This window comes from Rhinopithecus roxellana, chromosome 5, assembly GCF_007565055.1.
Source record: "Rhinopithecus roxellana isolate Shanxi Qingling chromosome 5, ASM756505v1, whole genome shotgun sequence".
NCBI lineage: Eukaryota > Metazoa > Chordata > Mammalia > Primates > Cercopithecidae > Rhinopithecus > Rhinopithecus roxellana.
Genome location: NC_044553.1, coordinates 165,496,325 through 165,510,592, shown reverse-complemented (window position 1 = coordinate 165,510,592; position 14,268 = coordinate 165,496,325). Strand labels below are relative to the sequence as shown.

At 39.9% G+C, this 14,268-nt stretch overlaps 1 protein-coding gene across 1 annotated transcript in view; it reads right to left on the bottom strand.

Annotated features, from left to right (window-relative positions):
• Positions 1-13,990, bottom strand: part of TMC3 (transmembrane channel like 3) — a 41,154-nt gene extending 27,164 nt beyond the window's left edge. The window contains exons 1-5 of the mRNA XM_010380174.2: positions 13,860-13,990; positions 12,455-12,601; positions 8,147-8,222; positions 3,421-3,502; positions 536-642 (exon numbers count right to left, since the gene is read on the bottom strand). Of these exons, the coding sequence (XP_010378476.2) occupies positions 536-642; positions 3,421-3,502; positions 8,147-8,222; positions 12,455-12,601; positions 13,860-13,948 (501 nt within the window). The 5' untranslated portion in view covers positions 13,949-13,990. The remainder of the gene's footprint in view (positions 1-535; positions 643-3,420; positions 3,503-8,146; positions 8,223-12,454; positions 12,602-13,859) is intronic.
• Positions 13,991-14,268: the final 278 nt, after the last annotated feature.

Sequence of the window (14,268 nt, the reverse complement as noted above, 5' to 3'; positions counted from 1 at the left end):
GCACAAGTGTGGTTTTGTTACATGGATATATCGTGCTATATCATCTGGGGTTTAGTGTACCCATAACCTGAATAATGTACATGGTCTGGATATTATTTCAACTTTGGACTGGCAAACTGGCTGGTTGGCCAAGTCCAGCCCGTGGCCTTTTTGTATGGCCCAAGAGCTAAGAATAGTTTTGCATTTTTAAGTGGTTGGGGAAAAAAATCAAAAGAATTTATATAAAATTCAAATTTCAGTATTCATAAATCAAATTGTATTGAAACACAGCCACATCCACTGGTTGATATACTGTCTGCGGGTGCTTTTGTGCTACACGGCAGATTTGAGTCATTGTGACGGACACCAAATAGCCCACGAAGCCTAAAGTATTTATTCTGTGGCCCTTTACAGAAAAAGTTTGCCAAGCCCTGCTTTACCCAAACACATATATGTTCCTCCCCACAATGACAACCAGAGGAGCCATTTTATGCGACTGCTGTAATGTCTCCTCTTTTTAACGAGTGGTACTTTTTTCTCTCCTGAAACATCTTACCTCTGGAATGACAATAAAAGCACCTGTCATAATGGTGAGCACAATATTAATTCCAAATAACCATCTCAAGAATATGAAATAGGAGGCAACGCCAGATCCAAAATGACCTAAAGACAGACAAGATTATGAGAACAGTTTAAGTAAAATCCTCATAGGGCAAGAAATCCTACAAAAAGAACACCATAACTTTTCTTACATCCACAGGAGATAGAGTAAGAATGCCATTATTGTACCAATCTGGGTGTTTCTTCCTGAGTGTTAGCTTAGACAGATCAAGATGCCCCTGAATATCTATCAGTTTTACAGGCAGGAAAAATCTCTAGTTTGCCTAAAATGCTATTCGATAGTCACTTCCCTAATGACATATTCATCTAAAATGGTCTTATCAAATTTCTAATATTTCATGTATGTTAACAAGTATCAGCATCTTTTAAGAATTTGGCATATTTCTTATCTATTTTGCATCATTTTGAGAATTTCAAGGATTTTACTAAGGGTCTTTTTGCCTTAATTTCAAGATAAAACACAATTTACTAGATGCTCACAATAGTGGACAGTGGGTGAAGAGTACAAAGGAACTCTCTTTCCAACTTTTCTATACATCTAAATTTATTCTAAAATAAAAAGCATAGTAAAAACAAATTTATATCTATTGAGAAAATCCAGCAGCATAGAATAACTTAGATGAGGACGTAGGCAACAATTCCACAACATTCTGGAGTAGGTAGTTTCATGTCATTAAAAAAAAACTCTTAACTTTTTATTTCAAATCTAGTTTATGTTTGTCATAATGAGTAGCAAAACACAAAACATCACAAGGACAAGAAAAATTACCTATTCTGTGATCACTAAATTAAAATCACTATTAGAATTACTTTCTATTAAACTTTTAGTGTAACCCTCCACAATTATCCTATGCAAATAGTGTTTTTGTATAAGATTGGCATTTCTCCTCAGCATACATCTTCACTTATCAATATATTACAAGCATTTTCTCTTGCCAAAAATACTATTCTATAAAATAAATTTTATTGTTCCATTAAGTGAATTTTCCATAACTGATTTAAACTATTCCCCACGACTTGACATTTAGGACATTTCCAACTATTCACCAGGGTGAATAGTTCTATAATAAATACTTTCTGTCTAAGATAAGGTTTCCTAGAAGCAGAGCTTGAGAAAGGGATTTGGCTACAGGTGATTTGTTGAGGAAGCACTCTCCATAGAGAAGATGTGAAGGAGTCAAGTAAGGTCAGGGGAAAGAGCCACGGAAGGGCACCATCTTAGCTGCAGCCTAGCTGAGTCTATCCCATCAGGAGCTCTACAGCATGAATTGCACCACTGAGTTGGTCTCACTGGGAGCAAGGGATCAGACTTGAATCCCGCTCTGTTAATGGTCACTGCCTCTAGACTCCGGCTGGTGAGTGTGAGATTGGGGTGATAGGAGGTAGTCCTGGGGCAATTCCCTGAAGGGGAGCAGCTGAGTGACAAGCAGTCCATACTCAGCAGCAGAGGAAAGGGTAGACCAGCCAAGGAAAGGCAACCTGGGTACAGCACTAATGGCAGCGGCTGCAGTCTTGTTTGTTTAGTTTATTATGGTTTTCTCTGTTTTTGTTTTTTTTATTGTTTTGTTTTTAGGAAACGGAAGCATATTACCAAAGTATGTAACATTTTGAAGACTTTTGGTACATATTAAAACTTTTTAAAAAAGAAATACTGTCCTAATTTACATTTCTGCCAGCATATCAAATTGTTTGATCCATTTAAATATTCAACATGTTTTTCCCAATTTGTCATCTAACTTTTAGCTTTATTTTTTATGTATGTAAATTTTATTTTTTTGGTAATTAAATATAACAGTACTTTTTCCTCCTTCACTTTTATGATTATATATGTCTCCATTCTGCAATCATAACATCTATTGTCTATTCAAATATGTAATGGAATTTTAAGTGAAGCAATTAAACTTACTCTTTAAAACAATTGAATCAATTGTTCCAGTGATATTTATGCAGTAATTCAGACTGACTTCAATAATTATTGCATGCTAAAATTCTAAAAGCTAAGTGTATTCCTATCTGTTCCCGAATTTTTTGCTTACTCCTTTGATTTGCCAGTCAATTCCCACACTGTGCTATACTGCTTCAGCTGTTGTAGCTTTATGATATATTTTAATATCTTGATCTTACAACTTCATTTGCATTCTTCTTTATAATTTTTAAATTAACCTATAAGTTTTATGATCATTTTGTTAAATACTTAGAAACAATACATTGAGATTTTTATTTGATTGCATCAAACTTGTAAATTAATTTTGGGAAAATTAACATTTTCCAAATATTAAATCTTTGTATGCATTTTAACAAGACTTTTATATCCTGTGGTATAATTTTACAGTTTCCTTTATTTTGGACTTATTGTTAAGTCTATTCCAGATACTGTGTGTGTCAGTGTGATCGTGGACATGATTTATTTATTTATTGGTGCATGTTTTCTAAATGGGCACAATTATCTCTATGAAAATGCAGATTTTTGTATTTGTGTTTCGCAGTTCCCTGAGCTACCCTCTTATTCATCCTTATAGGTTTTCACTTGATCCTTTCGAGGTTTGCATTTTATCTGACTGAAGGAATGAACTGGGAGAGAACAGCAGAGCCACAGCGGAATATGGAAAGGCCTGCGTCGAGACTGTTCCCATCCTGGCAGGTCGTGGGGACAGGTATCTTGTCTTCTGGGTCTGTTGTCCCATGTGGAGCCCGGTGACCCTGCTATAAGAGTGCCCTCAGCTGCACAGCATAAGGACCAGAACACAGCAGACTCTCCTTAGGCTGTGATTGGCCACTAGCATTGCATTCCTGCTCCACTCTCCAAGTGTAAATACTTACTCTCGATTTTCTTTATCCTCATTTCCCAGGGAATGAAGATGACTACAAAGTTACAGGCGAGACGAGCAAATTTCCGCCAGAGCTAGACAAGAGGGGTCAGGATTAGATGTCATATTCATGAAGATGGCAATGACTGTGCAGTACTAGGCACCTAAATGTAGTATACCAGATACTCCCTCTGGTAATCCCTTTAATTATGGATTATGGCTTCATAGGCCTTTAAGCTGCACTAGGACCAAAGTAGCTCCCAGGTTAATGGACACCGGCTTTGGATAAATAATGCAAGCTGCGGCCCCATAGAATATGCACCTTAATATAGACACCACCTAGTCCGTGGTATCTGTATTGAGGTGCATATTCTATAGGGTTGCAGTTTGCATTAGCCATCCCATTCCTGATGCGGGGTATCTCTTGCTCTTTGAGAAAAGAAAAAGTTTAACTTTTGGGAATTACATCTTAAAATCACAACACACAGTAGAAATTACTCGAGGAATGATATATGAATAAATCCACTTGATCTTGCCATAAACCTAAGGGGTTTCTGAGAATGTGCCCCAGGAATCCGGATGCCTAACAAACTCCCCAGGTGATTATAAGCACATCCCTGTTTAAGGACCAAGAGTCTAGAGCCTACCCTGAAAATGAGCCCCACTCTAATGTGTGACTCGCCTCCTGCTACAGCCTCTTTCCTGGATAGAGCTGTCGGGGATAAGGTCTAAAAATTTGTCTTGTAGTTTTGGCTGGGTGTGGTAGCTCACGCCTGTAATCCCAACACTTTGGGAGGCCGAGGTGGGCAGATCACGATGTCAGGAGTTCGAGACCAGCCTGGCCAATATGGTGAAACCCAGTCTCTACTAAAAATACAAAAACTAGTCAGGCGTGGTATCATGTGCCTGTAGACCTAGCTACTCAGGAGACTGAGGCAGAAGAATCGCTTGAACCCAGGAGATGGAGGTGGAGGTTGCAGTGAGCCGAGATCGTGCCACTGCACTGCAGCCTGGGTGACAGAGTGAGACTGTCTCAAAAAAAAAAAAAAAAAAAAAGTGTCTTATGTTTTTAAGATGCAATTGCCGAAAGTTTAAAACACATTTCTTAAAGGGGAATAAAACAAGACATGCCCTGACACTAGTTCTGCTTCCAACAAAGTTGGCAGGTTGTGCATTTTAACACACACACAATCTGGGTATGTGCTGGAAGTAAATGATATCATTGCAGAAAGAGGGACTACAAATGTAATTATGACATTCTGAGCTATAAGACTGCACATGGTCCCGGTACAGACACGTATGATAATGTCATTCTGGACGTGTCTGCTGAGGCCAGAATGGCTGCTTGTAAATGAAAATCTGAATTTTATCAGAAGTTTATCAGAAGTTGTTCATCTTCTGTTCATGATTTGAGAGCCAACTCAAATACAGTCACTCCCATGAACACAGAATCTCTGTAGCCAGAAAAGAAATTCTCTGATTTGTAAACTCCCCTAGCAATAATTTTTGGTCTCTCTCATAATGTTTATCATAACCTACCTCACATTACCTTAATTTTGTTCACCTGGCTTGTCTCCTAGAGCCTAGAGAGGGAGATGGAGGCTTTCTGATCATTTATTACCCCAGTATCCAGAGGAAGGGGTGCTCCATCATCCTTTGGCAAGGGTTTGGTGTTGGAAAGTATTTGAGTCTCTGGCCCGTTTTAAATCCCTGAAGACTAAGAAGCACGGGGCGGAAAGCCAGCAACCTGAGTTCTAGCTGTAGTTTCACATCTATCTCACTATGTATCCCTGGGGAAGTTATTTTCTTTCCTTGGGTTCTGTTTCTCCATCTGTATAAGAAGTCAGATTCAATTAGTGGCATTCAGAATGCTCTTTAAATTTAAAGTTGTATGAGAATTTTCATACATGCAACAGGCTAAGGTAGGGCAGCTTTTGTAGGTGGGGGTAAAAAATCTCCCCCACCACCCCACCAGTAGTGCTTGAGGAGCCAGGGTCCTTGAACTCAGGTTAGAGAGCACTGATTGAACGGTCCAAGATGCTCACTCTGGGAATGAGAGTCTATGCAAGTTGGCCCAAAGGAACTTCTTAAAGGAAAATGTGATTGAAAAAGGTGATTTGTTGATAACGTGTTCAGTAAGGCATGGGGGAAAAAGTTTCATGCTTCTCTGATGATTTATACCAAATCTCCATGGCAAAAGCCTTGAAACAGGAATAATTCAAAATTTAAGAACAAAGCAAAATCAGAACAAAGAAAACTAAACTTGGAAGAATAGATCCTAATTGTGGGTTTGGGTTATTGAGCTTTGCTAACTAAGAAAAAGTTCTGTCTTTGGAAAGACTTACATGTCCACCCAGAAGATATGTAACAACATATGTGATAGTTCATGAAAAGTATATTTATTCATAGTATGTGTTAAGCACCTAGATTGTGTTGACTTATCAACATGTCAACATGAACTGTCATACATGTTGTTAGATATGTGGTACATGCATCATACATACCTATATATTTATACATGTATCATTATACATGTATGTATCATGCAGATCTAACAATATGTATGACAGCTCATGAAAAGTATATTTATTCATAGTATATATTAAGCACCTAGGTTGTGTTTTCCTGTGAATGCAGATGGTGAGCATGACATGCAAGATGTCAGCTGGTATGGAGTTTGCATTCAGGTAGAGACAAGGCAGCCACAAGCAAATCCATGCCACAGTGGGACACGGTCTATTAGGACTGGGGGAGAAGGCCCTTTAAACAATCAGGCAAGGTCTAGCTGAGGAGGTCATACCTGAGCTGAGACTTGAATGAAAAGGAAAATGAAAAGTAAATGGGAAGAGTAGCTTTATAAAAGGGGAGAACAGCCAGTACAAGCTGTGGGTTAGCATGAGCTGAGCGTTTTACAGAAGAGGATGGAGGAGAGAGGAGCAAGATAAAAGTTTGGATTACCTTACTCAATGTAAAAACTCTGCTTCTAATAATTCAGCCCATTATCAAGTTATACCTTTAATTCATACTGAGTTTACTATTGCTAAAAGTCCCAATAGCCTTTCATTGTTATATATAATAGGTCATTTGAATTCATGTGAAATACTTTATTTCCTGTAGCATTTCAGCTTATTTAGAGAAAACAAAAGAGCTTGGTAGTTCATATGTCTACAAAAAGATAATTTATTTCATAAACTCCATCATAGTATGGCAGGAATAAGGAGTCATGGGTGATTTGGTCATAAAAACAGATGAGAATTTTAAAGAAGATTTTTGTGAACAGTAAGAAGAAAGAATGACAAGATGTGTCCTTAAGGATTCTTTGATATTTTATAATTTTTCAAACATGTAAAATTTATGACCAGCTTTTACTTAAGCTATATTAAGAATATTTTTGTTTCAGAGAATCTAAAAAGAGTATATCTGTCAGTTATTGCCTCTTAAGATAACAAACAAAAAATATAATAATCAACATTGGTGCGGGTATTATGAGACTAATAATGGCAATATAAATCATCAAGGCTTTTAGAAAATAATCTTTAAATATTTATCAAAAGCCAAAAACTGGACCACAATCTTTTCTATAGTGATTGCAATTCTGGCATTCACCCTAAGAAAAAAATTCAAAAAGACAGAGAAATCTATATGTGCAAAGATGTTCTTCATAGGGCTATTAATAATAATGAAAAATTAGAAGCATTTTAAATATCCACCAGCAGTCAAATGACTAATTAAATTAATATACATTTATCTGATGGAATACCACACAGTCATCGAAAACCATTAAATATAAAAACTATATAGCCACATGGAAAAAATTATATAATGGTGTTATGTTAAAAAAGAAGCAAAATGTATATACACTACAATTACTGTGGTATGAAAATAATATATTTATGCAATGACTGATGTGAAATTTCTAAAATGATATTATATTGGGTAGTAGAGGTATAGAAGGAGAAGTTATTTTTCGTTGTTTTCTATACATTCATGAAATGACTTTATAAACAGATAATTTTAATGTATACTTTTCCTTTAAGTAACTGAATGGGAAAAATAACAAACAAAACCTTAACATTGTATTATAAAATGAGCATTGGCATATACCTGCAACTTTCTCATTGTAAGAAATACAGCTGTATACAGGGACATAGTGAATCAAACCTACGAATATGGGTGGGATTAACTCAGGAAAGGTGCTAGATCACTTTTGCCATCCTTTCTCTTGATGAATTAGGCTTACCCAGTTTCACACAATTGGGAAGGGAAGGCATCTAGGACTAAAATTCAAGTCTTGGGAAATTCATACTTTTCAATTCTATTATCCTGATCTACAGCTGTGTTATAGACTGGCACTTGCAACCTGTGTATGATGGCAAGTGCGATGGCAAACACAACCTCCTGGCTCTGGAGACCACAGTGTTCACGTGTGTCTGTGTCTGTGTGTGTGCTTTTTTCTTTTTTTTTTTTTGGAGACGGAGTCTCACTCTGTTGCCCAGGCTAGAGTGCAGTGGCATGATCTAGGCTCACTGCAAGCTCCGCCTCCCGGGTTCACGCCATTCTTCTGCCTCAGCCTGCCACCACACCCAGCTAATTTTTGTGATTTTAGTAGAGATGGGGTTTCACCGTGTTAGCCAGGATGGTCTCAATCTCCTGACCTCGTGATCCACCTCCCGTGGCCTCCCAAAGTGCTGGGATTACAGGTGTGAGCCACTGCGCCTGGCTACATGTGTGTTCTTTACCTCTGCACCTGCTGCTTGGTAGCCTCGGGTCCTGGTCAGCCTCCCTTCAAACTTCAGTACAATGTCCTTCGCTCGTCTAAGAGAAGAACAACATGATGGTTAACACAATTTTATCATACTTACAATTTCTGCAAAATGTGTAAAAATGCAACAGGAATAGGTTGCCATCTTGTCCTGAAAAATGATACAGCACAAGATGCCGTGAGAGAAGGGAGTTACACAAATACTTCATGGTCTAATTTTTGGTAATCAGAAAATGCCTTAATTTTTTTTTCTTTAATATTTAAATGGATGCATAATCGAAAATGATGAAATTATACCAAAATTAGCTACAACTGAATTTCTTAAAGGCCTTCACTGATTCTGGTGCTTGACTGGGGATTCTGAGCTTTGGAAATCCTGGTGGCAGACACGTACATCTCGACTTCTCCACTTAGCAACTTTCCTCTTGCAGTCAATTGTTTAAAAGTGCAAATGAGACCTGGCTTCAGAGAATCTGCCTAAGTAAAGGTTGGTGTCTGATTAATGGGAGCAAAAAAGTCATGTCTACATAGACATGAACAATCTGATTCACCCCAAACAAACTTCTAACACACTAATTGATCACTGTATTGAATTAACCTGATATCTCTGCCTAAATGTTCAGTCCTGAAAATGGACTAAATTCATTGGGATAGACAGTTAAATTCACACCTTAAATGAACAACAGGATTAGACAATAAATGTTAGTGCCATGGACAGACTGAAGCCAAAGGCTCTTAGAGAGATGAATGTCACCGTCAAGGTAACCTAATCATTTACCACCCCATGTAGAGATGCTCATTATCTGATGGTTGGACGCTCTCTGCTTGATTATATTCAGTGTTGAAGAACTTAGTTCTTTTGAATTAGCCATTTTGCTAGTTTGACAGGTTTACTTGGGAGGGTGCTCTGGTCTGTGCATCACAGCAACCCCCAATAACACCCAGTGGTCTGAGTCCTTCCTTGGAAAACACAAGGTACAAGCCAGTTCCTTTATCCACAGACAGGATGATCTCTCCAAAACATTACCTAACCAGAGTTCTTGGTTTTGGATCTCTCTTCCTACCATTGCAACATCTTCATCTTAATAGCCCAGCCAATGCATTGACTTCATTCTGGCCAGAACCAAAATGTAGGTCAGGAGCAAGGTTGATGTCCCATGACTACCATGTTGGGGTCATCTTAATAGAGCTGTCTGTTGCAAGTATTTAAAAAGTAAAAGCCTATCGAAGTCAAGTAACAATTCATTTTATATCTTTATTTTTTATTTTTTCTGAAAACATTTAAACATTTTATGCACAGCTATTTTGGGTCAAGCATAGTGAAATACAGAGTTGCCTAAAACAGAGTTTCAGTCAGGTGGAGTGGTTCACACCTGTAATCTCAGCACTTTGGGGGGCTGAGGTGGGAGGATTACTTGAGCCCAGAAGTTCAAGACCATCCTGGGCAACACAGTGAGATCCCATCTCTACAAACATATAAAAAAATTAGCTGAGTGTGGTGGCACATGTCTGCAGTCCCAGCTACTTTGAAGGCCATGTTGGGAAGATCACTTGAGCCCAGGAGTTTGAGGCTGTGGTGAGCTGTGATCCAGCCACTGCACTCCAGCCTGAGTGATAGTGACATCCTGTTTCAAAACAAACAACAACAACAAACCAGAGTCTCTGCCCTGGAAGAGTTCACTACCTAATAGGGATGACAGAGATCTTTAAAGTCAATGACTGAGAGAGAGTGGGTGTGACAAGAGCTATGACAGAGGGGTGATCTGGTGTGGAGGTAGCAGGGAGGGGCAGCCCAAACCAAGGCCCAGTCATAGACCTATGCCGATTTCACAGGAACTGACCACTTGCTCCCCTACAGGGGAAACAAGCACGTCCTGTATCCTCTTAGACAGATGGCTCTTGCTCCAGACTCAAGGTTAACTCATTCTGCTTTCATCTGCATCCTGCTACGCTCCCTTGATTCCCAAGCAGACAGGGTTCGGTGCTTTTTTGCACTTTCCACAAAAGCACTGTGATAAGCCTCAGCAAGTCCAGTGAGGGAAGTGTTGCTCCAGTAGTTTCTCAAGGTGGTGGAGAGGAGATATGTGTGGCAAGGAGATAACGGAGGTGCTCAGAGGGCCAGCTGCACTCTGAGACCCTGGCCGCTGGCTGAACACATGGCTGGTGTCAGCCATCTTGGGGCTCTGGACGTGTCACATGGGCCAAGCAACATGGCAGAAGGCCTGGCTTATTCTTTGGTTTCTGAAGTGTCTTGACAGAAAAGTTACCATTTGTTCTGCTCTGCCCTCAAAGTTAAAGAGACTTAACCACCTATTATTCAGATAACAACTGATCACCATCATTTTGGAATGATTTAGCAAAATTCTAATAGAACCTATGTCTTTTTTTTTTTGAGACAGAGTCTCCCTCTGTCACCCAGACTGGAGTGCAGTGGCACAATGCCGGCTCACTGCAAGCTCTGCCTCCCGGGTTCAAGCAATTCTCCTGCCTCAGCCTCCTGAGTAGCTGGGACTACAGGCGCCCACCACCACACCCGACTAACTTTTGTATTTTTAGTGGAGACAGGGTTTCACCATATTGGCCAGACTGGTCTCGATCTCCTGACCTTGTGATCCGCCTGCCTCAGCCTCCCAAAGTTCTGGGATTACAGGCGTGAGCCACCGCACCCGGCCAAGAACCTGTATCTTTTCTTTTTAAAGAGTAATTGCTCCAATGATTACTTTGGTGAAATTACTATGTTTCAATACAAGAAAACACTGGACTTGGAATCAGAAATTCTAGATTTAAAGCTTAATTCTAGCACTCAGAAACTGTATAGCTTGGGTTAGTCTCTTAACATCTCTGGGTATCAACTTTCTTGTCTGAAAATAATAATGCCATTCTTACTCAAAGAAATGGAAACAACAGCAGCTGATAACAGACATGAAAGGCCCATGAAGGAGAATTAATTGGAACCTTCTGAGGATCAAAACTACAGATGACTTTAGCTATCTTTCACAGTCACCTGAAGAGCAGTTTTGTCAGACTGGAAGAACATCACCTGGAATGCAAATCTAAGGAAGAAATGATTTGATGGGAAAGAAATGTAAGCCTAATACATGGTTGATATGGAGGTAAAGAGATGTCTACTTGGCATCTAGAAAAGAGCAATGAAGATGAAGATAGGGCAGTGATTCTGTCTACACAGCAGGTGTCTGATGATCAGGTGTAGTGTCTGCTTTGCCAGGAAGCTCCATAGCACAGGTCACAGTAGCTCAATGGTACAGGCCATGAAGGCTACTCTGCTAACTCCCTTTGCTGTGACCCCAAGCATCAGAATCACTATTCCTTACTCACTCTTAGTGAGTGACTGTTATATACCAGATACAATGCTAAGCACTCACAGGGTTCATCCCATGTATTCCTTCAACAAACTGCCATCAGTGGATCCCAAACTTGAATGTGCAAAAGTATCAACCTAAATGCATGTTAAAAATACAAGGACCTTCTCCCATGGTTTGATTCAGTAGGTCTGAGAGCAATCAGGGATTTTGAGTTTTTAACAACACCTGGAGAGCTTAGTGGTTGACATTTTTGGAAATGGACTGCAGGAAGTTAAGGGCTGTTCCTCACCATCGCTTCAACTTTAAAAAAGAAAAGAACTGGTATTCAGAGACATTAAGAAAATTAGTGTCACGTAGATAGAAATTGGTAAAGGTAGTATTCGAATTAGGGAATCTGTTTTTAAATCTTTAGCACTTTATTGTATAGACAGACTGTTTAATATGACTCTAAGTATCATAATAATCTGGCTTCCTATAAAGGGTTTTTTTTTCAATTATTTTTTTACTCAGAGGGTGGTAATAGCCAAGCAGCTAAAATGAGTATCTCTTTTCATATTGGCTTACTGCTTTGTCTCTAGTGAGAGAGACGAGCTTGGAGAGAATATTAAAATCTAGTGTTTAGAAAGGAGGCAGAAGATAAAAGACTCTCCACCAACACACACACACCCAGCACAGACACACAACTTTATACTCTCTCTTTCTCTGTGTCTCTCTGTCTCTCTTTCTCTCTCTCTGTCACACACAAACACACATGCATGCACACACACACAGACACACACAGAGGAACTGGCTTCTGGACCAGCTACACCTCTCAGATACCTTTGTGACTTTGCTAAGTCAGGTCAAGAGTGACTGAGCCACCTCTCTCACGTGAGTCTTTATCCTCGTTCAAGTGGGCAGGGCAAGGTGGTTTATCGGAAAGCATACTTGTAATGATCAATAATGGCCATTGAGGCCCTTACCTCAATGCCCTCAGCTTCTGTCCCATAGTCCAGGGTCTGCAGCGAATGTTTGCCATGAGATCTTTCTGGAACTGTATATTCTGGAAGATTTGTTCCGGATCATTGCTGTCCCCTGTTTCATCAGCACTAAAGCTGTCATCCAAGTTGCTGAATGATCAGGGCATTAAGGAGGAAATCTGATTAGAAGAATTGTTTCCAGCAAAGATCACCTTGCCCTGGGCACAAGTTCAGCATCTCACTGCCCTAGGGTCATCTGTATGAAATGTGTATGTGTTTGTGCATGATTGTGTGTGAGTGTGTGTGTTTGTGTAAAGGGAGGGACCCAAAGAGACAGATAATTTGGCAGTGTCAGTAGCCTGTTGAAACATTTATTGGATTCAATTACTTCCACTGGGTCATTAGAAGATAATGATTTCTCAGGGTGCATGATATTATCAGAAAACACAAGATGAGACAAGAGGGTACTTATGTACTCTTGGATTCCTGAGTAGCAGCAATTTGGGTAGGCAAAATAATTTCTTTTTCAGGCTCATTGAAATAATCAGCTAATTTTAGAGGCAGGACTCCTGTTCCCCAATTCTAAAGGTAACATAAATACAATCAAAACTTCTGCCACTCAGAAACCCCTCTTCACCCTTTCAGGTCAATTCATTTTAAGCCGGAGATAACCAAGGCAGAACCAGAATCTTTCTACCAGCGAAAGATTAGCTAAATAAATTTACATGGGCGAGATATTTCAGGGACATAGATATTCTCAAGAGGAACAATTTTCCAACATGTAGCAACATTTACTCCCAGTTACACTTAATATGCTTTATCCTAATGCAACTTTTTGAGAGGAGTTAAGAGTATTCATCTATGACTATTAGACATAAAAGATTTCCTTTGTCATTTTCTAATTCATGTTGTTTTTACTCATTAAGAGGAGAATTTTTTTTTCAACTTCGTCAAATTAAAGGGCAGCTGTACTAGACCTTTATAAATATTTAACAAATTCGAATGGCACTTTCGTCCACTTCTAACTAGCCTGAAGGCTTTTCCAATAAACACTTTATTTATCATGATAGACATATTATCCACTCTCTCTTGATGTTGCTGATTGAGTGAACATAGAGAAAACAGGGAAACATATCTGTGGGTTTGGCCAGCCATAAAGCCAGGTTGGGATGCAAGCTTTCGGATTCTGACCTCCTGGTCAAGAAGCAGCCAAAAGAACCATTTCCCTCCAGGCCCATTGCTGAGGTTGCCATCCTAGTTGTACTACAACCCGAAGAAGTGAGATTCTGAGTTCATTCTGAAGGACAACTGAGCAGGACAGGGACTTTTTCCCTGGCTCTGGTGACCCATGCATTCCTTCCTCACACACCTGACTCCTCTGCCCAGCTGATGAATGGGGCCAGCTCACCTGAGCAGCAGAGATTCCTGGTAGAGGTAGCACTGACTGGCATTTCTCCGGATGCCTCTATAGCGCTGGGATGCCTTTGAGGTTTTCATGGGAGTTCAACAGACTGCTAACGATCAGAAGCTGGCCAGAGAGCTGGGAAGTTAGCAGGCAAGGGTCTGTTCCGAGGTTTCTGAACAGAAGCAGCGGAGTTTGCTCTGCCGGCCAGTTCTCAGGAACAAGACTGTGTGCTTGCAGCTGGTGCTCTGAGTAGGGAAGAATCCAGGAGGCCAGTCATGCATATGCAATGTTAAGGTGGCTGTAGCTGCACAGATTGGCTGGAGTCTAGATAGCCAAAGGTTTGACCTGGTGATCTACAGATCGCTTGGTGCGGCACAAATGATCACATCCATTAACCCCTTATGCCCTGACA